Source organism: Cetorhinus maximus, chromosome 11 (assembly GCF_964194155.1).
Source record: "Cetorhinus maximus chromosome 11, sCetMax3.hap1.1, whole genome shotgun sequence".
Classification (NCBI taxonomy): domain Eukaryota; kingdom Metazoa; phylum Chordata; class Chondrichthyes; order Lamniformes; family Cetorhinidae; genus Cetorhinus; species Cetorhinus maximus.
This window is the reverse complement of record NC_135889.1, coordinates 25355241-25379944: the sequence shown is the minus strand read 5'-3', so window position 1 is coordinate 25379944 and position 24704 is coordinate 25355241. Positions and strand designations below refer to the sequence as shown.

Sequence of the window (24704 nt, the reverse complement as noted above, 5' to 3'; positions counted from 1 at the left end):
CTTTCACTCCTTACTAATTATCAGAGTCTCAAATTAGTATTAATTGTCCATGTAGACATGGTAACAAACTATTCACTTCAGTGGAGCTGTAATCATAATACTGCAGCTTGGCATGTTATTCAACCAAATCACGGTAACCTGACAATCTCTTTCACTGGTTCCCCTTGACTATAGCTCCTTGTGGGATCACGCATTAGCAATGCAAACACCTGACAATAGCACCAGTTCCAAAAGCAAATATTATCAAGATCAAAGTCACAGCTGGGCAACCCTAAATCCTCATGGGGAGGTGCCTCTCCCCACGCCTTCCCCACAGGAAAGCTTTCTCAGCTGTGAATGGCAACAAGCCAGGAGTAAAAAAAAACACTGGGGCCTTGGTTCTCAAAGTGAAATCGGGGTAATGGATTGATGCAGTGGAATAGAGGCAGGTCCATAACTTCTGGGACCAGGGTTTAAACTCTGCTAGAGAAGGATGAAAGTCAACAACACCATAGAGTTAATACAGCACAGGAAGAGATCATTCAACCCATCCAGTCCATGCCATGACAGCTGCAGCCAAGAGAGAGTCCATGGATTTCTCAAGAACCCATCGAGACATCAGTAAACACTAAGTCAAACAATCTCGGTAAAACTCTTTTGTCTCACGAGGGATTCCCAGCTTCATCTTCAAAGATCTCTCCTTGGCATTCTTTCAAAAAGTCACTCCCACTCTGACAGCTTTAACAATGGCCCACCTTATGGTGTTTCAATCTTGCCTTCTGAGATTCCATCTCCCTCAATTCCCAAGTATACACATAGCTTACGAGCACACTTTCAGATCTATTGCCATGCCAACAGAACACCACTGCTCCAAAGGAGTATCTTTGCCTCAATGGCCCTCTTTCCTTAAAGTCTGCTCCCCACAGCCCTTTCTCTTAACTTTATTTAACTGGGACCTGTTTCTGTCCCTTTGTCTGTGATGCTTCTTGGTTGGCAGATTCCCTCAACCCTGACAACTGTTGTTCACTGACCCTTGAATTGATCTGGTGGCCTATCAAAACACTCAAAGAGGGGCCCACCCTTGTTATTGGGCAGGAACAAATGTAACAAACATTGGAACATCCTGTACCTTAAATGTTACAATCTCCACAGACTGCAAATTTAGCACACAGGGACACAAGAATTGAATTCAGAAGCACCCTCAAGTGCCCATACAATTTCCTCCTGAAATCATTCATTGGCCCATAACTTCCACACTCCCCTGCGTTGGATTTAGGGGGTATCCCAAAGATGCGCTGGGGAATCCCTCTAGCAAATTCCCAGGTAAGGGTTTGCACGGCAATCGCCCAGAAGTGCTAACTTCCTCTGGACAATTGCGCTGCGCTGGGAACTATCTGAAAATGCAATTTAATTCACAAACTTCAGATGGTTCCGTTGGGGTTATACCAATAGCTACCCAGAAAATGTTAGGATTAAAACTGCTCATAACTTCTGAGTAACTATAATAAAGACCAAGACCTACCCCATGGGACACCCCCCCCACCCCCCACCAACCCACCCACAGGCCACCCCCCATCCCCCTGACCTACGACACCAACCGAGAACAGACCCCTCCCCCCAACACCCGGGCCCCCAACCGCGGACCCCCCTGACCTCGGACACCCCACCTGACCTCGGACTCTTCCCAACACCCCTCACCCAGACCTGGGACCCCCCTCCCCACCCCTCCCCCACTACCTGGGTGGCCCTCCCCTACCTTGGTTGCCCCCCTGACCTCAGACACCCCTCCCCAACTTTGGACACCCCCCCAACCTCTGGACCACCACCACCCCCCCAACCTCAGGACCAGACCCCCCCCAACCAAACTCTGGACTACCAAAACCCAACCCCCCCCTCCACCCCCCCAACCACCAGACCACCACCACCCCTTCAACCGCTAGACCACCATTCCCACCCTACCAACGTCCAGGCCACCTCCTCCCCGGCAACCTCTGGGCCATTCCCCCCCCAACAAACCTCTGGACCACCACCCCATCCACCAAACTCCTGACCACCAATCCCCGCCAACCTCCGGATCACCTCCCCCCACCCCACCCCCCAGCCTTGGAACCAACCCCTTGCCAACATCCAGACCACACCTCCCTACCACCCTCTGAACCACCCCCCCAAATCCTTGGACACCCCCAAACCTATCCACTTACTTTAGACACTTATCTTCTCCCTGGCCTGTCAATTTCCCTGGCCCTTTAAACTTACCTACTTTACTGCAGCTAGTAACATATAAAAGGGCGCATGGCCTCCTTGAATACGCTGGATCTACACTTGGCTGGGGTCTGCGAGTCTTTCGATGCAGGCCTCAAGTAGCTCCAGTGAATGGAAGTGGCAGTGTCATTTTCAAGGCCAGGTAACTAGGTATTTATTTCTTCTAATTTCTCCGGACCAGCACTTTCCGACGCTAGTCAGAGGTTACGGCCCATTGTCTCCACTACCAACGGCCTCGACAGTGAGTTCCAGGTCATTACCACTCACTGCCTAAAAAAGTTCTTCTCTTGAAAAGAACTTGAACCTGTGTCGCCTTGTTTTTGCGCCATCAGCTAATGAGAACAGATTTTCTTTGCCTACCTCATATAAACCTTTATAATCTTGTACATATCTAGCAAACTTGTCCCCAATCTCCTTTGCTACAAATAAAGCCCCAACTTCTCCTACCTAAGCTTGTAGCTAAAATCCCTCATTCCTGGAACAATCCTGGTAAATATCTCCACCCTACCCCCATATCAAGTGAATATTGGAAGATTACGACAAGCTCTTGCAGTATGTCCACTCACACCTTCTTTAGCAACTGGGATACAAGCTATCCGGACCAGGTGACCTATCCTCGCTAAGCATCACCAGCTTTTTCAGTATATTCTGCCTCTCAATTTTTACCCCATCCATTATCTCTACCATCTACACTTCTACCATTATTTTACCAGCATCTTCTTCGTTAGTAAACAAAGCACTTATTAAGTATTCTAGTTTTTACATGCCCCTCGAACCCTCGAAACATAAATCACCCCCTTTGTCCCAAATAGGCCTGACCCCGCCTCTTACTACTCGCTTACTATGTGCATGCCAGTAGAAGATTTTTGTGTTCCCTTTTATGTTGCCATTAATTAACATATTTAATTGTTAAAGGCAGCTGGTGAAATTTAAATTCAATTAATTATGAAATCTGTAACTGAAAGGAAATCCCAGAAAAATGATGACTGTGAAACTATTGTCATTTGTCATGAAAACCGATTTGGTTCACTAAGGTCCTTTAGGGAAGGAAAACTGCCATCCTTACCTGGTCTGGCCTACATGTGATTCCAGGCCCACAGCACTGTGGTCGACTGTTAAATGCCATTTGAAATGGCCTAGCAAGCCGCTCAATTGTAGCAAACCGCTACAGTCAAAGTCAAAAAGGAGTGAAACATCGACCTAGACATTGGAAACCCAACCCTATCGACTCTGCAAAGTCCTCCTTACTAAGATCTGGGGTTTGTGCCAAAATTGGGAGAGTTGTCACACAGATTAGTAAAGCAACAGCCTGACATGGTCATATTCACCAAATTATACTTTCATTCCCTCCACCACCAACAGACAGTGGCAGCAGTGTGTATCATCTCCAAGATGCACTGCAGCAACTCGTCAAGCCTCCATCAACAGCACCTTCTAAACCTGTGACCTCTGCCACCCAGAAGGACAAGGGAAACAGATGCATGGGAACACCACCACTTGAAAGCTCCCCTCTAAGCCACTCAACTTCCTGACTTGGAACTATATTATCATTCCTTCAATCTCGTTGGGTCAAAATCCTGGAACTCCCTTCCTAACTAACAACACTGTGGGTGTAGCTAACCACATGGGCTGCAGCAGTTCAAGAAAGTGACTCACCATCACCTTTTCTAGGGCAATTGGGTATGGGTAATAAATGCTGGTCTAGTCAGTGATGCTCACAACCTGTGAAAGAATAAATTTTTTAAAAACTTCTCCTCTCAACTTATTCTATTTGGTCTGGTTTTCACTTGAAGAATTCACCTGGCATGCATCATTAACCTCTTTTTTTTTGTTTTTTTGGCATCTTAGTTGAAGAGTCAGTCACAAGAGGACACAAGTTCAAGCTGAGGGGCAAGAGGTTTAGGGGGTATGTGAGGAAAATCCTTTTGACCCAGAGAGTGGTGACGGTCTGGAATGCGCTGCCTGGGAGGGTGGTGGAGGCGGGTTGCCTCACATCCTTTAAAAAGTACCTGGATGAGCACTTGGAATGTCATAACATCCAAGGTTTTGAGCCAAGTGCTGGTAAATGGGATTAGATAGGTAGGTCAGGTGTTTCTCACATGCCGGTGCAGACTCGATGGGCTGAAGGGCCTCTTCTGCACTGTGTGTATCCGCTATCCCCCTCATTATGCAAGGCTTTGGTTCGCTGCCCCTTTACCCTTTTTGGAATGTACATAGCATGTACCTGAAACATCTCATTAATTGTTACATTATAGATTTTCCTGTCCATTCTTGGTTCCGTTTTACCCTTTCATTCCATTGAAGTTAGTCCAATTTAGACATTCTACTTTAAATTGCTCCATACCCTTCTCCATTATTAATTTATACCTTACAATACAATGATCACTCTTAACCAACTATTCTCCCAGAGACACTTGGTCCACTTGGCCACCTCAATCCTCATCGCCAAATCCAGAAATGTCACTTCCTAATTATACCGAGAGCATACTGATCAAGGACATTCTCCTGAACGCATTTCAGAAATTCTTCCCTCTCCTTACTCTTTATTCTAACTTTAACCCAATCAATAATTAGGGCAATTAAAGTCCTCCATATATATTTCTTGCACATTTGTGATTTTCCTAAAAATTTACTCCTCTATCTCTCTTTCACTATTTGGAGGCAAATGGAATACCCACATTACTGTGATCATCCCCCTTTTTGCTTCTAAACTCTAACCAAATGGATCTATCTTTGCCCTGTCAAGGATATCCTCCCATTCTAAAATGTCCCATCGAAACCCATTCCACCAGTGCATTAACTTTCCCATCAAAGCCTATTCTACTGGTGCATTAACTCTCCCATCAAAGCCTATTCCACCTCTCTTGTCCCCTGCACCCAAGGATAAGTTGGGAACACGGGAAAGGAATTTCTTTCTGATATCTGTTTTAAATTTCTTCAAATCGATGCATTTCTGCACACTGCTGGTGTAATTTACTGTGTTAATTAATTAATTATGTGAATTATCTTTGTTTACTTCCTCTATCCAATCTAATAGTTATCCTCCTCTGGGGAATGAAACTCCCCAGAAACTTTTCTCTGTAGACAATAGTTGAGTATCTTGCATTTTCCCTCCAAGCCCATCCACTGGGATCAGTCTAGTTGTTCTTTGCACTTTCTGTGCTACTTGCACTCACCATAGCATATGTGCTGTAAAGTGTTCTCATTATACATCCCTCTTTTTGACTGTGTACCCCTGCATGTCGCTTGCTCTTTAATTGTTTTGCCACAACGTCTGGACTTTGATTGTGATGATTCCCAGCACCCGCTAAGGCTCCATTATGACAACCCACCATAATGAGCAAAAGAGAGTTGGACAGGTGTTAAAATATAAAAAATTGGCAAATCTACTGCCAACCAGAGGTTGACAGGGCTTACACAAACATAAAAACAGGAGTAGGCCATTTAGCCCCTTGAGCCAGTTCCAACATTCACTGAGACCATGGCTCACCTGTGACCTACTCCATATTCATTTATGGCTTTGGTTAACAAAAATCTATCGATCTCAGTTTTAAATTTAATGATTGATTTCACATCAATTGCTGTTTGTGGAATAGAGTTCCAAACTTTTACCAGCCTTTCTGTGTAGAAGTGTTTCCAAATTTCACTAATTTTTAGAGTATATGCCCTCTAGACCTAGACTCCTGAACCAGCAGAAATAGATTCTCTCTATCTATCCTAACTGTTACCCTTAATATTGTGAAAACATTACCCATAACCTTCTAAATTCCAGGGAATACACCCCTGTGTAATCTCGCCACGTAATTTAACGAGTCCAAGTATCATGCCTGATAAATCTATGCTGTATTTTCTCCAAGACCAATCTATCCTACCAAAGATGTGGTTCCCAAAAGAGTTCACAATACTAATGTGTGGTCTAATCAGGGCTTTCTCTGTACAGCTGAAGCATGCCTTCTACCCTCTTGTATTCTAGTCCTGTAGATATTTTCTGGAGGGAGGGTAAGAGCACACAATTAATTACTTGAAAAGGATAAAGAGAACATTATTGGTTACTGTGGAGAGAGGATGAATAGCCTGGAATTGTCTTATGTGGAGAAACTGAAGAACCAGGTTTGGTCAAGTTCCAGGATTTGTTTTGGTGGAGAGATTTAAGAACCTGAGATTGGTTAATGTGGAGGGAGTGAAGAGCCAAGATTAGTTACTATTGAGAGAGTGAAAATCTTGGTTACAGTGAAAGGTATGAAAGGCCTGGAATTGGTTACTATGGAGAGGGTAAAGAGCCTCTAGTTATTATCAAAGGCTTGAAGAGCCTGCATTTGATTTCTGTGGTGAGTGTGAAGTATCTGAGATTGTCATTTGGTAGTACAGAATATGAATATTGCTGAAGAAAGAGACATGTTGTTAAAGCTTTCATCTTTCACTCATTAGGACAGATGCGAGAATGCCAAGTTTCAAATGGGAGCAACAATTTATACTGCATGATAAAATAGTGTTGATTTGTTGACAAGTCATCTGATTGGTTGAGGCACTGCCATACAGAATGCACCAGGGAACTACTGGTCCCCATGCTTTTTGCTTAATTCAGAAAAGGTGCAATGCCTGGATGTGTTCCCTTTTCCTGCAGAGGACAGGTCCCTGTTAATAAATATGTGTAGCTTCTAGCAAATATAAGTGAGCCACATTGTTAGCCCGACTGATAATCTTAAATTGGGTGTTATTGTAATTTTTGATACACTCAGGATTGTTCAGCAAATGCTGTCCAATCGTGGAATCACATTTAATGTTAGACATTATATTCTGAGTTTTTCAAGCATAGGTTAATTGAGTAAGCTCAGTATTCTGCCTTTTGCGAACAGCTGATAGCTTGATATGATCCATTAGTCATTCAGATGGACGGCCTTCATACCTGGCACCAGCACTGAAATTCATGTACTGCATTACTCATTTTTGTGATCGGCGGAATGTCTGTTTAGCTTGATGGCAGCATCCTGTTAGTGGGAAATACCACTTATGTTGCTACTGCATAGTAGCAATATGAATCAGCTTAATTCTTCTGTTGTGCAAATTTTTGAGATACCTTATCCTCCCAGGGTGATTTGACGTACGTTGGGCACTTTTCAGGTCCGAAAATGGCGGAATTAGGCCCATTCATGAGTAAGCATGATACACAGCAAGCAATGATCTGATTGGGGTAGCATTGTCCCACAGGATAGCTTTGAGGGCCTATTTTGGTGTCAAGCTTGCATGATGAATAAATGGCTCAAGCCTTACTTATGAGATTGCGTTAATCTTATTGCACGTGGAGCTGTAGGAATGCCAATGTGTATATTGACCAGTGAAGGTAAGATTGCAGTGGACAGAAATGGAGAATCCATTTGCAGATTTTCCACTATTAGGTCAAGGAAAGGGAGCTCATTAGATTACTCCATTTTAAAGGTAAATTTGAGCATGGGGTGGAACGCATCAAGTGCATAAGGAAATCCTTACGTGCAGATTCAAAAATGGCAAATGTATCATTTCCAAATCAAAAATATGAAAGGTGTAGGAGATTAGGAGTTATTTCATCTAAAATATGCTTCTCATGGAAACACCAAAAATGTTAGCGAGAGTTGGGCCTACAGGGAATCCATGACAACACCATCTTTTAAAAGGGATGAATAGCCTAGTCTGATGTGGAGAGACTGATAACCATGGCTACAATGGTTAGGGATAACCTCCAGGATTTGTTACTGTGGACAGGTTGAGGAGCCTGAGATTGGTTAGTGTAGGGGGAGTGAAGAGGCATGTACTGATTATTGTGTGAAGAACTGGGTTTGCTTACTAGGGAGGGAATGAAGAGTGTGAAATTGGTTTCTTTTGGTGAGGATGAAGAGCATAGGATTGGTTATTGTGAGGAGAGAGTGAAGAACATGGTTATTATGAAGGGTAAGGAGAGCTTAAGATTGGTTACTGTGCAGAGGGCAAAGAACTTTGGTCACGTGGTGAAGGTGAACAGTTGCTGATTGGTGACTGTGGAGAGATTTATCTATGCTGTGTTACTGTGGAGAGGATCACAGAGAAGCCTGAGATTATGTAGAGGAAGGATGCAGAGCCTTGGATTATTATTGGAAGGAGAGCGAAGAGTGTGGAATTGGTTACCATGAAGAGTGTGAAAATCCTGGATTGGGTACTGGTAAAATGGTGAATAACCTGGAATTAGTTAATGAAGAGAGACACAGAAGAGCTGAGAATGGTTTCTGTGCACAGGGTTAAAAGATGGGATTTGTTGTGAGAAGTGGGTGAATAGCTTGTGATTAGTTACTTTGGAGAGGTTGACCTACAATTGGTTAGTTTGAAGTGGGTGAAGCCCAGTATTGCGAGGAAACTGTGAAAAGCTCAAGAGTAATGACAGGAGAGAGAATGAAGAGCTTGGATTAGGCTATTGAGAATGTGAAGTATCTGCGATTGGTTACTGAGGAGAGTGGTAAGTATCTGCGATTGGTTACTGAGGAGAGTGGTAAGTATCTGCGATTGGTTACTGAGGAGAGTGGGCAGAGCTCAAGATTAGTTGCTATGGAAAGGGATTAGTTGTTTAGGAATTAGTCTAGGATTGGCCGTTAGGGAGAGGATGATGAGGCCCGGATTGGTTACTGTGAAGAGAAGATATACAGCCTGGAACTGATTACCATAGAGGGATGAAGAGGCCAGGACTGGTTATTGTGAGTACAGGGTGTAGAACTTTGGGTTGGTTATGCTCAAGGGGAAAAGAGACTAGATTCGCTATTGTAGAGGGGATGGAGATTCTTTGATTTGATTGGTGTCAAAGGTGATTATGCATTCTGAATTTGCTACAGTAAAGAGAGAGGAAAAGCCTGAGTTTGGCTACTGTAGAGGCCAATTATCTCAGCCCCAGGCATCGCTGAAGGAGTTCTTAAGGGTAATGCCCTGTGCTCAACAATCTTGAACAGTCTTCAGCTGTTCACTAATGATCTTCCCTACATCATAAGATCAGAAGTGGTGATGATTGCACAATGTTCAGTTTTATTTGGTAATGAAGAAGCTTTGCATGCAGCAAAACACATAACGTTCAGGCTGGTAAATGGCAAGTAACATTTGTGCTAAAGAAGTGCCAAGCACTGATTATTTCTAGAAAAAGAGGCTAACCACATGCCCTTTGCGTTCAGTGTGTCCCAGCTGATGTGACCATTGGGCAAGCTTGATCAGGGTGGAACCCAGCTAGATAGATCCTTTTATTTTTTGTTTAGATACGTGGAGAATAGCTACTGAACAGAGTTACAGAAGTCAGCTGATGAACTTCTAACAAAAGAATAAAACAAATATTCAAAAGAAAAGATGAACTATGTTACTCCTTAACAAAAACAGAGTTACCTGGAAAAACTCAGCAGGTCTGGCAGCATCGGCGGAGAAGAAAAGAGTTGACATTTCGAGTCCTCATGACCCTTCAACAGAACTGAGTAAAGTTAGGAGAGGGGTGAAATATAAGCTGGTTTAAGGTGGGGGGTGGGGTGGAGGGAGAGAGTTCACCCACAATTATATTTTCACAGATATATACAGATTTGTAAGGATAACACATGTTATGAAAGCTATCTTATACTCTAATGTTCACAGTAAGTACACAGTCCATGTAAACCAATAGGCGACCTGTGGTCAGACACGTCACACTCTGAAACCAAGTGACTGATGCCACTCCAAATAGATGCAATGAATCTCTTATCAGCTTCCCCCAGACGTATGTCACACCATGAGTCAACCAGCCTCACTTAAATTCGTCTTTCACATGAGAGTTTCCGATCTCTATTCTCCAAGAATTTTCTCCCAAACCTATACCTTCTCTCAGATGCCTTCCTCAAGGGTCCACCTCCAGGTTTTTGAACTCTTCTTCTGATGTTCCTCCCCCACCGGGTCACCACATGCATTCAAGCTGTCTTCCACGCACTAACTCTCACCAACTCAGCTGTCAACAATACACCACTGCTTCACATGCCCATAGCAAAGAGTTACAGACCCTCAGCCATCTCTTTGGACCTTCTGGCCTCTCGCATTAAGTCTGCTTCCTGCAGCTTTTCTTCCTTTAAGCTTGGAGCCTTCATAGAATCACACAGTGCAGAAGAGGCCCTTTGGCCCATCAAGTCTGCATCGACATGTGAGAAACACCTGACCTACCTACCTAATCCTATTTACCAGCACTTGGCCCATAGCCTTGAATGTTATGACGTGCCAAGTACTCATCCAGGTACTTTTTAAACGATGTGAGGCAACCTGCCTCCATCACCTTCCCAGGCAGCGCAATCCAGAACGTCACCACCCTCGGGGTAAAAAAGTTTTTCCTCACATCCCCCTAAACCTCCTGCCCCTCACCTTGAAATTATGTCCCCTCATGACTGACCCTTCAAATAAGGGAAACTGCTGCTCCCTATCCACCCTGTCCATGCCCCTCATAATCTTGTACACCTCGATCAGGTTGCCCCTCAGTCTTCTCTGCTCCAACGAAAACAACCCAAGTCTATCCAGCCTCTCTTCATAACTTAAATGTTTCATCCCAGGCAACATCCTGGTGAATCTCCTCTGCACCCCCTCCAGTGCAATCACATCCTTCCTATAATGTGGTGACCAGAACTGCACACAGTACTCCAGCTGTGGCCTCACCAAGGTTCTATACAACTCCAACATGATCTCCCTACTTTTGTAATCTATGCCCCGATTGATAAAGACAAGTGTCCCATATGCCCTTTTCATCATCCCACTAACATGCCCCTCTGCCTTCAGAGATCTATGGACACACACACCAAGGTCCCTTTGTTCTTCAGAACTTCCTAGTTCATTGAATACTTCTTTGTCAAATTACTCCGTCCAAAGTGTATCACCTCACACTTTTCAGGGTTAAATTCCATCTGCCACTTATCTGCCCATTTGACCATCCCGTCTCAACCTCACTGTTAACCACCCAGCCAATCTTTGTGTCATCCGCAACTACAGACCAGTTTGACTTCAGTAGTAGGGAAATTTCTGGAAACTATAGTTCAGGACACAATTCAATAGTCACTTAGACAAATGCAGGATAATGAAGGAAAGCCAGCATGGATTCATTAAGGAAAAATCATGTTTAACTAACTTGCTAGAGCTTTTTTAGGAGGTAGCAGAGAAGATTGATAAGGGCAACGCTATTGATGTGGCATTTATGGATTTTCAAAAGGCATTTGATACAGCGCCATGCAATAGACTTGTGAGCAAAACTCTATCTCATGGAATAAAAGGAAAAGTAGGCACTTGGATAAGAAATTGGCTGAGTGACAGGAAACAGAGAGTAATGATAAATGGTTGTCTTTCAGATTTGAGGAAGATTTGTAATGGAGTTCCCTAAGGGTCAGTGTTGGGACCCTTGCTCTTCCTGATATATATTAACGACCTACACTGTGGTGTGCAGGGCATGATTTCAAAATTTGCAGATGATACAAAGATTGGAAATGTTGTCAACTGTGATATGGATCGTCTTGAACTTCAAAGGAACATTGACATGTTGGTGGATTGGACAGACAAGTGGCAGATGAAATTCAATGCAAAAAAGTGTGTCATTTTGGCAGGAAAAATATGGTGAGACAGTATAAAATAAAGGAAGAGCCTCGAAAGGGGGTGCAGGAACAGAGGGGCCTTGATGTATATGTACATAAGTCACTGAAGATGGCAGGGCATGTTGAGAGAGCATGAATAAAGCATATAGTATCTTAGGCTTTATTAATAGGGGCATTGAGTACAAGAGTAAGGAGGTCATGTTGAATTTATATAAGACACTAGTTAGGCCTCATCTGGAGTACTGTGTTCAGTTCTGGGCATCATACTTGAGGAAGGATGTTAAGGCATTGGACAGAGTACAGAGGAGATTCACAAGAATGATTTTAGGGATAAAGAACTGCAACTATGAGGATAGATTGGAAAGGTTGGGACTGTTTTCCTTGGAGAAAAGAAGGCTGAGAGGAGACTTGACAGAGGTATTTATGATCCTGAAGGGTAAATGGTGAGAAACTGTTCCCACTCAAGAGGACATCAAGAACTAGAGGGCACAGATTCAAAACAATTGACAAAAGGGATGAAAGTGGTGTGAGGAAAAAATGTTTCACCCAGAGGGTGGTTGGTCTGGAGTGAATTTCCAAGGCAGGTTCGATTGAGATATTCGAAGGGGAATTGGATTTCCATCTGAAAAGAGAGAATGTGCAAGGTTACGGGGATAAGGCAGGGGAGTGGGACTAGGTAGAATGATCTTTCGGAGAGCCAATGCAGACTCAATTTCCTTCTGCACTGTAAAGATTCTGTGATACTAGGAAATAGTGTCGTGGGATCTTTTATAGCCACCTGAGCGGGTCAACTAGCATAATGCCATAGTGCTATGGGAAATGGGATTAATTGAATAGCTCTTTCAAAGAGCCAATACCAATACAGGCACAATGGGCCAAATAGCCTCAGTGCTTTAATTCTATGACCTGCTGGGAGTGGTGGGGAGCTGTCACTAAATTTCTGTTACATTAATGGAAAAGCAGAATGCCAAGGCTTGAATTCAAAATGATAAAGTTACCGTCTGATGACTGGAGCAAACACTTACAGTGCTATGTGTATAGTAATTTAGCCAAGCTAAAGCTCTAACTAATGGAATGCCACAAGGATCAATCTGGGGGCTCAGCTACTCACAATCAATATTAATTAATTAGATGAAGAGACCGAGAGTAATATATCTATGTTTGCTCATGTTACAAAGCTAGGTGGGTACGTAAGCTGTGAGTAGGACACATAAGAACATAAGAAATGGGAACAGGAGTAGACCATTCGGCCCCTCGAGCCTGCTCCACCATTCAATAAGATCATGGCTGATCATCTTGTGTTTCAATTTCCACATTCCCATCTAGCCCCGGTAACCTTTGATTCCTTTACCTAACAAGAATCTATCTACATCTGCCTTAAAAATATTCAATGACCCCGCCTCCACCGCCTTCTGAGGCAGAGAGTTCCAAAGTTGCACAACCCTCAGAGAAAAAAATTCTCCTCATCTCTATCCTAAAAGGGCAACCCCTAATTTTAAAACGGTGCTTCCTAGTTCTGGACTCACCCACATGGGGAAACATCCCTTTGATGTCTATCTTGTCGAGGTGCTTCAGGATCTTGTATACTTCAATCAAATCACCCCTCACTCTTCTAAACTCCAATGGAAACAAGCTCAGTCTATCCAACCTTTCCTCATAAGACAACCCACTCATTCCAGGTATCAATCTAGCAAACCTCCTTTGAACCGCCTCTATGGGACTTATATCCTTCCTTAAATAAGGAGACCAAAACTGCGCACAGTATTTGAGATGCAGTCTCATTAATGCTCTGTATAACTGAAGCATAATATCCTTACTTTTATGTTCAATCCCTCTTGTAATAAAGGATTAGCCTTCTTAATTACTTGCTGTACCTGCATACTTTTTGTGACTCATGTACTAGAATGCCTAGATCCCCTTGCATCTCAGAATTCTGCAGCCATTCTCCATTTAAGTAATACTCTGCTTTTTTGTTCTTCCTGCCAAGGTGAACAACTTCATATTTTCCCACATTAAACTCCATTTGCTAGATCTTTGCCCACTCACTCAACCTATCTATATCCATCTGCAACCTCCATGTCCTCTTCACAACATACTTTCCTACCTATTTTTGTGTCATCTACAAACTTAACTACCATGTCTTAATTCCCCTCATCTAAGTTATTGATGTAAATTGTAAAAGGTTGAGGGGTTGCGGGACCCCTGTGGGATCTTCTATCTATGCTAATATGTTATCCGCTACACCAGGCACTTTTATTTTCCGTAATAATCTTTGATGTGGCACCTTATCAAATGCCTTCTGGAAATCCAAGTACAGCACTTCTACAGGCTCCCCTTTATCCACTGTGTATGTTACTCCTTCAAAAAAACTCCAATAAATTGGTTCAACATGATTTTCCCTTCACAAAACCATGCTGACTCTTCCCGATTGCCTTCAGCTCTTCTAAATGCCCAGCTATAACCTCCTTAATGATCGATTCTAATAACTTCCCCATGACATACATCAAGCTAAGTGGCTTATAGTTTCCTGTTTTCTGCCTCCCTCCATTCTTGAATAGAGGGATTACATTTGCTACTTTCCAATCTGATGGAACCTTTCCAGAATCTAGCGAATTTTGGAAAGTTAATACTAGCGCATCGACTACCTCACTTAGCCACCTCTTTTAAGACCCTAGGCTGTAGTCCATCGGGACCCGGGGACTTGCCAGCCTGTAACTCCACCAATTTGCTCAGTACCATTTCTCTAGTGATTTCAGTTTCACCAAGTTCCTTTCTCCCGTTCACCTCCTGATTTCCAGCTATTACCGGAATGTTATTTGTATCCTCTATAGTGAACACAGAAGCAAAATATTTGTTCATTTCTTCCACCATTTCCTTATTATCTACTATTAACTCCCCACTGTCACTCTCTAGAGGATCAACACTCTTGCTATCTGTTTTTACATTTCTAGCTAGCTTTTTCTCATTCTCTAATTTCTTTCTCCTAATTAACCTTTCAGCCATTCTCTGCCATTCTTTATATTCTGTCCAATTACAGAAAGACTGCACAGAGATATAGACAGGTTAACTGAATAAGCAACAAGGCGAAAGATAAAGTATAATGTTGGAAGGTGTGAGGTTATTCACTTTGGCTGTAACAACAGAAAAGCAGCTTTTTTAAAAAAAGGTATGAAAGCTCTAAATGTTGATATTCAGAGAGACTTGGATTTACTCGTACAAGGAACACAACGTTAACAAGCAATTAGGAAGGCAAATGGCATGTTTGGAGTACAAAAATAAAGAAGTTTTGCCACAGTTGTACAGGGCTTTGGTGAGGCCACATCTGGAACACTTCTTAAATATGGAGACCAAAACCATGCAAAGATATAATTGCATTGGAAGCCATACAGTGGATGTTCACTAGATTGGTCCCTAGGATTGAGAAGGTTGCCCTATAATGACAGGCTTAGTAAATTGGGCCTATGCTCTGGACTTTATGAGAATGACTGATGATATCATTGAAACATCCAAGATTCTGAATGGCTTAACAGGGTAGACACTAAGAGGTTGTTTCCCCTGGCTGGGGAATCTAGAACACAGGGGCACAGTCTCAGGATAAGGGACCAATCATTTAGGACTGAGATAGAGGATCTTCTTCATGCAGAGGGTTGTGAATCTTGGGAATTCTCTGTCCCAGAGGGTTGTGGATGCTCCATCAATGAATATATTTAAGGTTTGGAAAGGCAGATTTTTTTGTCTCTCAGGGAATGGAATATGGAGAATGAGCAGGAGTGTGAAGTTGAGGCAAAAGATTATCCATGATCATATTGAATGCCGGAGCAGCTTCAAGAGGCTATATAGTCTACTCCTGTTCCTACTTTTTATTTTCTTGAAAGTTCTGCAGTGACTGGTGTCCTTTCTGAAGCTGAAGGTAATCCCTGAACTCACTATGATGCTCTGATTTTTCTATCCATAGATCCTGCCATCAACTCCCCAGGACATGCAGTCCACTTACTTCAAGGAGAGCGAGATCTACAAGGAGGAAGCTGAGGACCCAGAGCGCGACCTCTTTATCTGGGCAATTTTACAGAAGCGAAAGGATCTGGCATCCATTTTCTGGGAGCAGGTATGAGCCAGGCCAAAAGGGACACAATACATTCAGGCTCCTCCCACATATGTTATTGATCTTCCTCTCCTCTACCTTCCCTTTCAGTTTTTCCCCCATTTTTCCCCTCTTCCTCTCCTGTTGATCCAACACTTCCTGGAGATCAGGGTAGTGGATTTATTTAGGATTGATACAGGGCCATGAGGAGAGAGTGGACCAATGGGATTAGTTTGTGATTGACAGGGCTGGGGGGAGAGAGAGAATGGGACAGTTGGATTAGTTTGGGATTGATAAGAGTGGGAGCAGGATGCTGGTGTGTTGGGGAGTGGGGTTGCAAAGTGAGGGGGTGTGGGAGAGCAGAGGTTCAGGGGATTACTATGTAATATCATTCCTCAGAGCTCCGTATCCAGCGCAACCACATTCATTTTATCCAAAGTGAGAGGATGATCCCTGCAGAGGCTCCATGAGTTGTACTTTTCTTCTCTTGTTCAGAACTGGTGAGTGTGTTCAATGAAGGTCACTTGTTTCACTGAAGATCCAAACATCTCTGTACCACAGTCTGTCATCTTCGTGTGCTGAAACCAAGCCACATTAACTACTGTGACTCATTCTTTTTCCAATATTCCTGCTTCTCCCTTCATTCAGCCACATGCTTGGTGTCCTGCAAGCTCTACTGTTTGAGTTACCTTGGGCAGAATCGTCCAGATTTGCACTAAGTGCAGTAGCGAGTGGGGAAAAGGACATTTTACCTGTTGGCCACAATGGCAGCTTTTCACGCCATATAGTCCCAATCCTGCCTCATTAACCATGCATTCTCGGAAACATGCCATTTTGCTGGCGGGCGGCCATCGATTTGCCCGCCATGACGTCAACTCGCTACTTCCTTACGTCGGGCACCATATTTAAGGTGCAGCTGCGTGCACATCTCTGTGCTTCCAGCCCAGGAATGCTGCACAGAAGACATGGCCCTGAGAGGCAAGAAGACTGAAGCCCCCCAATTCAATGACACATCTCTGTAACACCTTTTGGGCCCCATGGAGACCCGCTGTGATGTCCTCCCACTCTGGCTGCAGGAGGGGCAGCAACATGACCAATCTGGCTTGGGGGGCAGTGACAGCCGGTGGTTCTGTGCTAATGCTGCCATCCAGTGCAGAAAGAGGATGAACTATCCCATCCGTTACGCCAGGGAACGTCAACCATTTCATCACTCTAAACTCACACACTCACTGGCATCTCACTCTCTGCCAGACACTCTCTCACACACACCCTCACATCTCCATCTGGCCTGATCTCCTCTGTGGATCGCCTGTCCATTGCTCCACTCAGCACACACAAACGCACACCTGGCATCCATCTCATTTGGCCAGACATGCGCCTTGCTCACACTCTCTCCATTTGTCTTCACGATCATGCACAAAGGGAGAGGTCCCAGAGCGGGGTTGGAGTGCTGGACATCAAGGTCCTCGCTCCCTTCGAAGGCGCACATTAGAGCTGGCTGGAAGGAGGTGGACTATTCCTGCGGCGACAACAAGGTCGTCGCCAAGCATCCAAGTGAGCATCATGCACCAGATCTTCTTTCTGGCAATTCAACTGTCAGTCCCACTGTCCTGTGTACCGTGCCAGCCATGCACCAATAATCTCCATTTTCTCGCATTGGCAAGTCTGCCATGTTGCCCTCAGGCAACCTTGGCCCTGACTCCAGTGCGAACGGGATGATGAGGACCCTGAGGACAGCACCCTTGAAGACACATCATAGTGCCTCACCCACAGCCTCCACCAGCGCAGTGACACACGCCCCAGTGGGACCGAGATGTACAACAGGCTCGGGTTCACCACCTGGTGAACACAGCACACAGTCTGTTCCACAGCATGCAGAAGCAGGGACACCCGAGGTCGCTGGCACTCAGAGGAACTGCTGGAGGCAAGGGATCTGCTGAGTCTAAGTCAAATGATGAGCCTCTGGACTCAGTCCTCAAACAGTCCCCTTGTTGGAGCTGCAGCTACAATCACGGGGACAGCAGGAAGAGATGACAGCTGCACTCCTCAAATGGAATCCGTCTGCTTTCAGTTGAGGTGATCACACCATCATGCCAATGCACCGAGGTCAACATTGGCAGGATGGCAGCAGCCTCCATGGTCCAGGACTTCGGTCCTGCACTACTGTGCACACTGAACTCCATCAATGACACCATAACTGGCCTCCAACAATGTCAATGCAAGAGGGGTGCAAGGCAGCTCGATTTCACTCCAGCCTTCCCTTCTCAAGGAATCAGCCAGGGGCCCTCAGGCACCCAAAGGGAGGAGGATCAGCAGGTGCTCGCCCTGGGGCCATCCACCCAGGTAACTCCGGGAGTATCCAGTCCGTCCGAATCCCCTCTTCCTGTGATCCCAGCAGCTTCAGCTCCGCAGGCGGAGGAGGATGCCACTTCTACACAGCAGGACCCCGAAAGGAAGCTGAGGCCCTCCAGAGGATGTCCGCCCAGGTCATCACGGCATAGCAGTCAGGAGGCTGCCTCTACCTTCGCTGTGGATGTCGGGGGAGCACCAAGACGTTGTGGCAGGGTTAGGAAGGTTGAGACATAGTTATGCAGTCTGAGCATGGGTGTTAATCACTTGTACGTAACGTTCACTATTGTAAATAAACTCTCAAGAATGTCTCCTGCCCATGGCTCCTTGTTCTGATGAGCGGTGTTCGTGTCACTTAGATGTGAAACCTTGGTTCCTGCACAAGATAAGATGTGTCTCAGTCCATGGCTTCTTCCCTATGCTTTGTGTAGCCTTCAGACAAAGTGATGGTCTAGTCTCACACTCTGGACGTATTACTGATGCCTGCACCTCGCTGGTGCTCGTCATTGCTGCCAGAATGACGTGGGCTGGCATCACAGAGTTCCATCATTCTCTCTGCGTGCTCTCAGCACCTGTTGAGGTGTGGCTCATTGCCATCTGCGTCCAGTGACAGTGTGGTCCTGAAAGGTTCAGCTCACGAAGAATGCCATAGGATCACGAGAAGTTAAGTTTCCCCGCTGCATCTCCATGGTATAACCGTGTTCACAGAGCGCGAGCGATCTGCCATCAGCCAGACAGGAGTCAGACATTTACATAAGCTATGTGAGAATCTATGGAGTGACCCCACTGCATGTTGTCATCATCCTCCTGGAATGTAGGGACCATGGCTTTTGGATCCTGCATCTTTGTGATAGGAGCCTTATCACAGAGAGTATGTGCACTGCTATTAGCCAGGTAGGAGTCAGACATTCACAGATGCAATGTAAGGATCCATGGTGTCTCCTCACTGCATGTTGCCATCATTGTCTTCCAGCTATGAGTGCCTCCTGAGTGCGCCTGCCTTGTCTGGCCACTGCGATAGCTTCATCACTGTCATTCTTGCCTTTGAGGATCTTTTCACCCTCATCCCATCGACGTCTTCCTCACTGGGGACATACAGCTCCTCCACCTCCTCCTCGGCCAGCTCTTCTCCCTGTTGCAGCGCCAGGTTGTGAAGGGCGCAGCAGGTGACAATGATGTGTGACACCTTCTGTGGACTGTATTTGGTTGATGTAGTTGACCGCTTGTTGCCACAGACATTTGCAGTCGATGGCACCCTGCACCTTTGGGAACCTGAGATCTGAGCAAATCCCAGCGCTCTTGCATCCTGGCTTTCTTAATCCCGGGTGAAATGCACAAAATTGTGTGCTGTCACAAATATGACGTCAGTGACCTCATGGATGCTCTTGTGTGAGGAGGCTTGCGATATCCCACAGAGCCCTGAAAGGAGCCACTGGCGTAAGAATTGTGTGCCACAGTCACTTTCGTGGCCACTGGAAGTGGATGCCCTCCATGTCCCCGTGGTGGCAGATGTTCTCTGGACATACACTGTCTTCAACGACACTGGTTCTCAGTCATCTTCAGGAATGACAAGCCCTGACTATAGACCCTGGGTCTAGCTAGGCACCAACCAGCGACGGCTCACTGTGGCTCTTCAGCAGTGTGTGCGGGCGCCTCTTCTTGAGGGTGCTGCTCCTCCCTCTGTCCAGCCAGGTGCCTCTGTCCCACTTTTCTTCATTTCTGCTCTCTGTAAGCCATGAAGCATACAGCTAGGTCACCAGGCTCTATGCTCCTGATGTACTCCTCCTGCAGGATAAAAGAGAAAGATGTGTGGGTTAGCTTGGGTCTACTAAGAACCTCTCTTGGTTAAGTCTGAAGGCCCCTTAACACATGCTGGAGAGTGCTGGCCACCACTTGGATGGCAAGAGTTTAGTGTGCTGCATGGCTGCCTGAAATCCCACCCACCTCTACCACACGTCTCCTGACCGGTTGGCGGCAGCTTTGTCTACTGGACTGCATGTTGTGTTCTCCTAAGCCACACTGCAAGGCTGTGCTGTTAGCTTGAACCATGGGGGAGACTGGTCTTGATGACATTGCAAGGGGCTGTGAGCGCCTCCACCAGTGACTGCTCCATGTCCAGCTTTCCCAGTCATCCAATTGCTCTAGTCCATTAAACTGCTCATTAGTTTGCAGTCTGTGCCTGAAGGATGAAAACCTCTAGGGAATTTAATGGTACAGTTTCCCAAATGCATGGCCACTTCCTATCTACCCCTCCAACATGTGCTTGTGCACTACCATCAACCACATTGCAGCCCATGCACACCCCCCGCCTCCCAACTTGCCCCAACCACAGTGCAGCCCTTGCCCCGGCACCACACTGTCAGCCAGGTGGGAAAAAGCCACTTGCCTGTGCCTCGCCCTCAACCTTGAAGTCCAACAGGCAACCCTCATGTGCGCTGGCAATGTTATTGTGCACTCACCTCCGAGTTCCTCTCAAAGTGCAGCTGGCCAGGTGCCTTATAAATCATGTTATGAAGCATGCACTCACACCAATGTGTCCAAATGATCCAACTTGGGGGGATGATTCTGGCCAGCAGGACTTATAATGATATGCAGGTGTATTAAAATCAAGTTCCCTATGTCCAGCAGCAGGAAAGGCAGCCCGCCATTGATGGGCGGAGTGGACGATCGCAAACTGGTTTCATGAGGTCATGAAACAGATTTTTGGCCTTCCCACTATCTGCTGTCTGCTCTCACCTGCTATGATGCCCGATGCCAATGGTCACGGAAAATTCCGCCCCATGTCTCCTTTTCGATAGCTCTTGGTACTATCGTGTGACCTCTGGGTCCTCCATGTGGGTTTCTCAAAACAATTGCCTTCAAACTACACCCCTGTGCATTGGTGGTCAGCATCTTCAATCCAGGGATTGCTGTAGCTGGCTCTTCATGAAACACCACTGAGGTCCACCTGGCCAACCCTAATGTCTTGGAAATTTCTTGGAAACAGGGTTTAGTGAGAGGGAGGAACTGAAAGAAATCAGTATTTGTAGGGAAATGGTGTTGAAGAAATTGATGGGAATGAAAAATCCCCAGGGCCTCATAATCTACATCCCAGAGTACTTAAGGAAGTGGCCCTAGAAATAGTGGATGCATTGGTGGTCATCTTCGAGATTCTATAGACTCTGCAACATTTCCTACGGATTGGAGGGCAGCTAATGTAACCCCACTATTTAAAAAGGGAGGTAGAGAGAAAACAGGGAATTATAGACCAGTCAGCCTGATGTCGGTAGTGGGGAAAATTCTAGAGTCCATTATAAAAGACTTAATAGCTGAGCACATGGAAAACAGTGGCAGAATCGGACAGAGTCAGCATGGATTTATGAAAGGAAAATCATGCTTGACAAATCTACTGGAATTTTTCGAGGATGTAACTAGTAGAGTTGATGAGGGGGAGCCAGTTGTTGTGATTTATTTGGACTTTCAGAAGGCTTTCGACAAAATTCCACATAAGAGATTGGCGTGTAAAATTAAAGCGCATGGGATTGGGGGTCATGTATTGAGATGGATGGAAACCTGGTTGGCAGACAGGAAACAAAGAGTAGGAATAAACGGGTTTTTTTCCGAATGGCAGGCAGTGACTAGTGGGGTACCGCGGGGATCGGTGCTGGGACCCCAGCTATTCACAATATATATTAATGATTTAGATGAGGGAATTAAATGTAATATCTCCAAATTTTCAGATGACACAAAGCTGGGTGGGAGGGTGAGCTGTGAGGAGGATGCAGAGATGCTTCAATGTAATTTGGACAAGTTGAGTGAGTGGGCAGATGCAGATGCAGTATAATGTGGATAAATGTGAGGTTATCCATTTTAGCAAAAACAGGAAGGCAGATTATTATCTGAATGGCTATAAATTGAGAGAGGGGAATGTGCAACGAGACCTGGGTATCCTTGTACACCAGTCGCTGAAGGTAAGCATGCAGGTGCAGCAGGCGGTAAAGAAGGCAAATGGTACGTTGGCCTTCATAGCCAGAGGATTCGAGTACAGGAGCAGGGATGTCTTGCTGCAATTGTACAGGGCCTTGGTGAGACCACACCTGGAATATTGTGTGCAGTTTTGGTCTCCTTATCTGAGGAAGGATGTTCTTGCTATAGAGGGAGTGCAGCGAAGGTTTACCCGACTGATTCCTGGGATGGCGGAACTGACATATGAGGAGAGACTGTGTCAGTTAGGATTATATTTGCTGGAGTTCAGAACAATGAGGGGGGATCCTATAGAAACCTATAAAATTCTAACAGGACTAGACAGGGTAGATGCAGGAAAGATGTTCGCGATGGTGGGGGAGTCCAGAACCAGGGGTCACAGTCTGAGGATACATTTAGGACTGAGATGAGGAGAAATTTCTTCATCCAGAGAGTGGTGAGCCTGTGGAATTCGTTACCACAGAAAGTAGTTGAGACCAAAACATTGTATGTTTTCAAGGAGTTAGATATAGCTCTTGGGGCGAAAGGGATCAAAGGATATGGGAAGAAAGTGGGAGCAGGCTATTGAGTTGGATGATCAGCCATGATCATAATGAATGGTGGAGCAGGCTCAAAGGGCCGAATGGCCTACTCCTGCTCCTAGTTCCTATGTTTCTACCACTGAGGTCCATCTGGCCGACCCAAATGTCTTGGCAATTTCAGACAGCGTTTCCCTCAACCCCCTGCGCACCATTCCTGACTCCAATCTGGGAAGTGGGCAAAGATGCTGCACTGCAGCAGCAGCTGATTAGATAGAAGTCACTTTAAAAGGCAAGAGGAGCCCCAAAGACATTCTAACCAAGTTGGGTTTTGAGCCTCAGATAGAACAAAGGCCTGAAGCTATGGGCTTGTCACCACCTGTCTCCTGGTGACCCCTGAGGTTAGGGATAGTGAAAGTGGGGTTGAGGCAGGGAGTTTGGGGAAGCTGGACCTGGTCTTCCACCCATCATGTGGATGCAGTGGGTGAGCTGATGGAAGGAACAGGGAGGAAACATGATGTTAAGGTGGGGATATGCATAGACTTCACCACCACCTTTCTCCTATTTTCTACTGCTTTCCCATCCAATTGATTTTTCCAAACATCTCTCCAGGTACTTATCAAACTATTCCTGAATTTACTGAATCCCCACTTTATTCCTGTAGATCCCATCTGAAAGCCCTGAATAATTTTCAAGAGGAGCAGCTCACACCATGGCAGTTTGAGATGAAGACAGAAAGTGCTGGAAATACTCAGCTAGTCTGGCAGCTTTTGTGGAGAGAGAAACAGAGTTAACGTTTCAAATTGAATGCAACTTTTTTTCTGAAGACAAGACTTGAAATGTTACCTCCGTTTCTCTCTCTACAGACACTGTCAAACCTGCTGTGTACTATAATATTGTTAGACTAATACAGAATATTTACTGAGAATGCTGAAGTATGGAGAACTGGAGCTTTGTTGAGGCATCTTACCGTGCTGGCTGCAGCTTACATGAGGCTGCAAGAAAGGGAGCGAAATCATGTGATACTGCATAATTTCTTGACGTACAAAGCATCTGATTAGCATTTAACTTGGTTCAAATTAACCCCTTATACTACAAGTACTTCCAGCATTTTCTTTTTTTTATTTCGGATTTCTGGCATCCGCAGTTTTTTGCTTTCATAATGGCATTTTGAGAATTTGAATTCCGTGTTAAAAATCTGGAAACGAAAAGTGGACATCAATAAAAGTGACCAGGAAGCTGTCAGATTGTCATTAAAAAAACTCTTGGTTCATGAATGTGCTTTAGTCAAGGAAACTTGGGGCAGAATTCTTACAAAAACAGGAGTAGACCATACAGACTGTCAAGCCTGCTCTGTCCATTCAATGTGATCATGGCTGATCTTGGGCCCGCCTGCTCCACATATCCCTTGAATCCCTGAGAAATCAAAAATCAGTCTATCCCAGCCTTAAATGCTTGTGCTCCCCAGAAAGTGTTGGCAGACAGGCAGGGGAGTAAAATTGGTTGTAATGTCATTTTTTGTTGAATGCGTGTTATCCCATAGGGAATAATTATCTACATAACATTCAATGGGAAAACTATTCCAAAATGTCCCTTGTATAGAATTTCCTCTAAAATTTTGACAAGTAAAACCCCATATCTATTGCTCAAACAAGCAAGAGTCAATGTTTCTGCAGTGCTTGTAACCACCCTTTTCATTTTCTTAGCTTTCCAGGCCAAGGGACGTTTCCATTTTCACCCACCAAGAATGTTGTGATCTTATAATCATGATCTTTATCTTATCTGATTACTATGATCTTATTGAATGGCAGAACAGGCTGCTCCTATTTCCTATGATCATATGACCTTAAAACTAGCTGTACTCGACCACCCACCTTAAACATCCAGTCCCTTCACCACCGACGCACATCGTTTTTACATCGCTTGCCTCTTTAGATGGTTTCAAAAACACATCTTTACAAAATTTTTCTCCCAGCAAAAATG

The 24704-nt window shown here is 45.1% G+C and overlaps 1 protein-coding gene across 3 annotated transcripts in view; it reads left to right on the top strand.

The window, feature by feature from the left end:
* The window catches only part of trpm2 (transient receptor potential cation channel, subfamily M, member 2), a 327556-nt gene that overhangs the window by 155701 nt on the left and 147151 nt on the right, over positions 1–24704 (top strand). For all 3 annotated transcript variants that reach the window (XM_078551683.1, XM_078551681.1, XM_078551682.1), the window contains exon 13: positions 15766–15915. In XM_078551683.1, coding sequence (XP_078407809.1) covers positions 15766–15915 — 150 coding nt within the window. The remainder of the gene's footprint in view (positions 1–15765; positions 15916–24704) is intronic.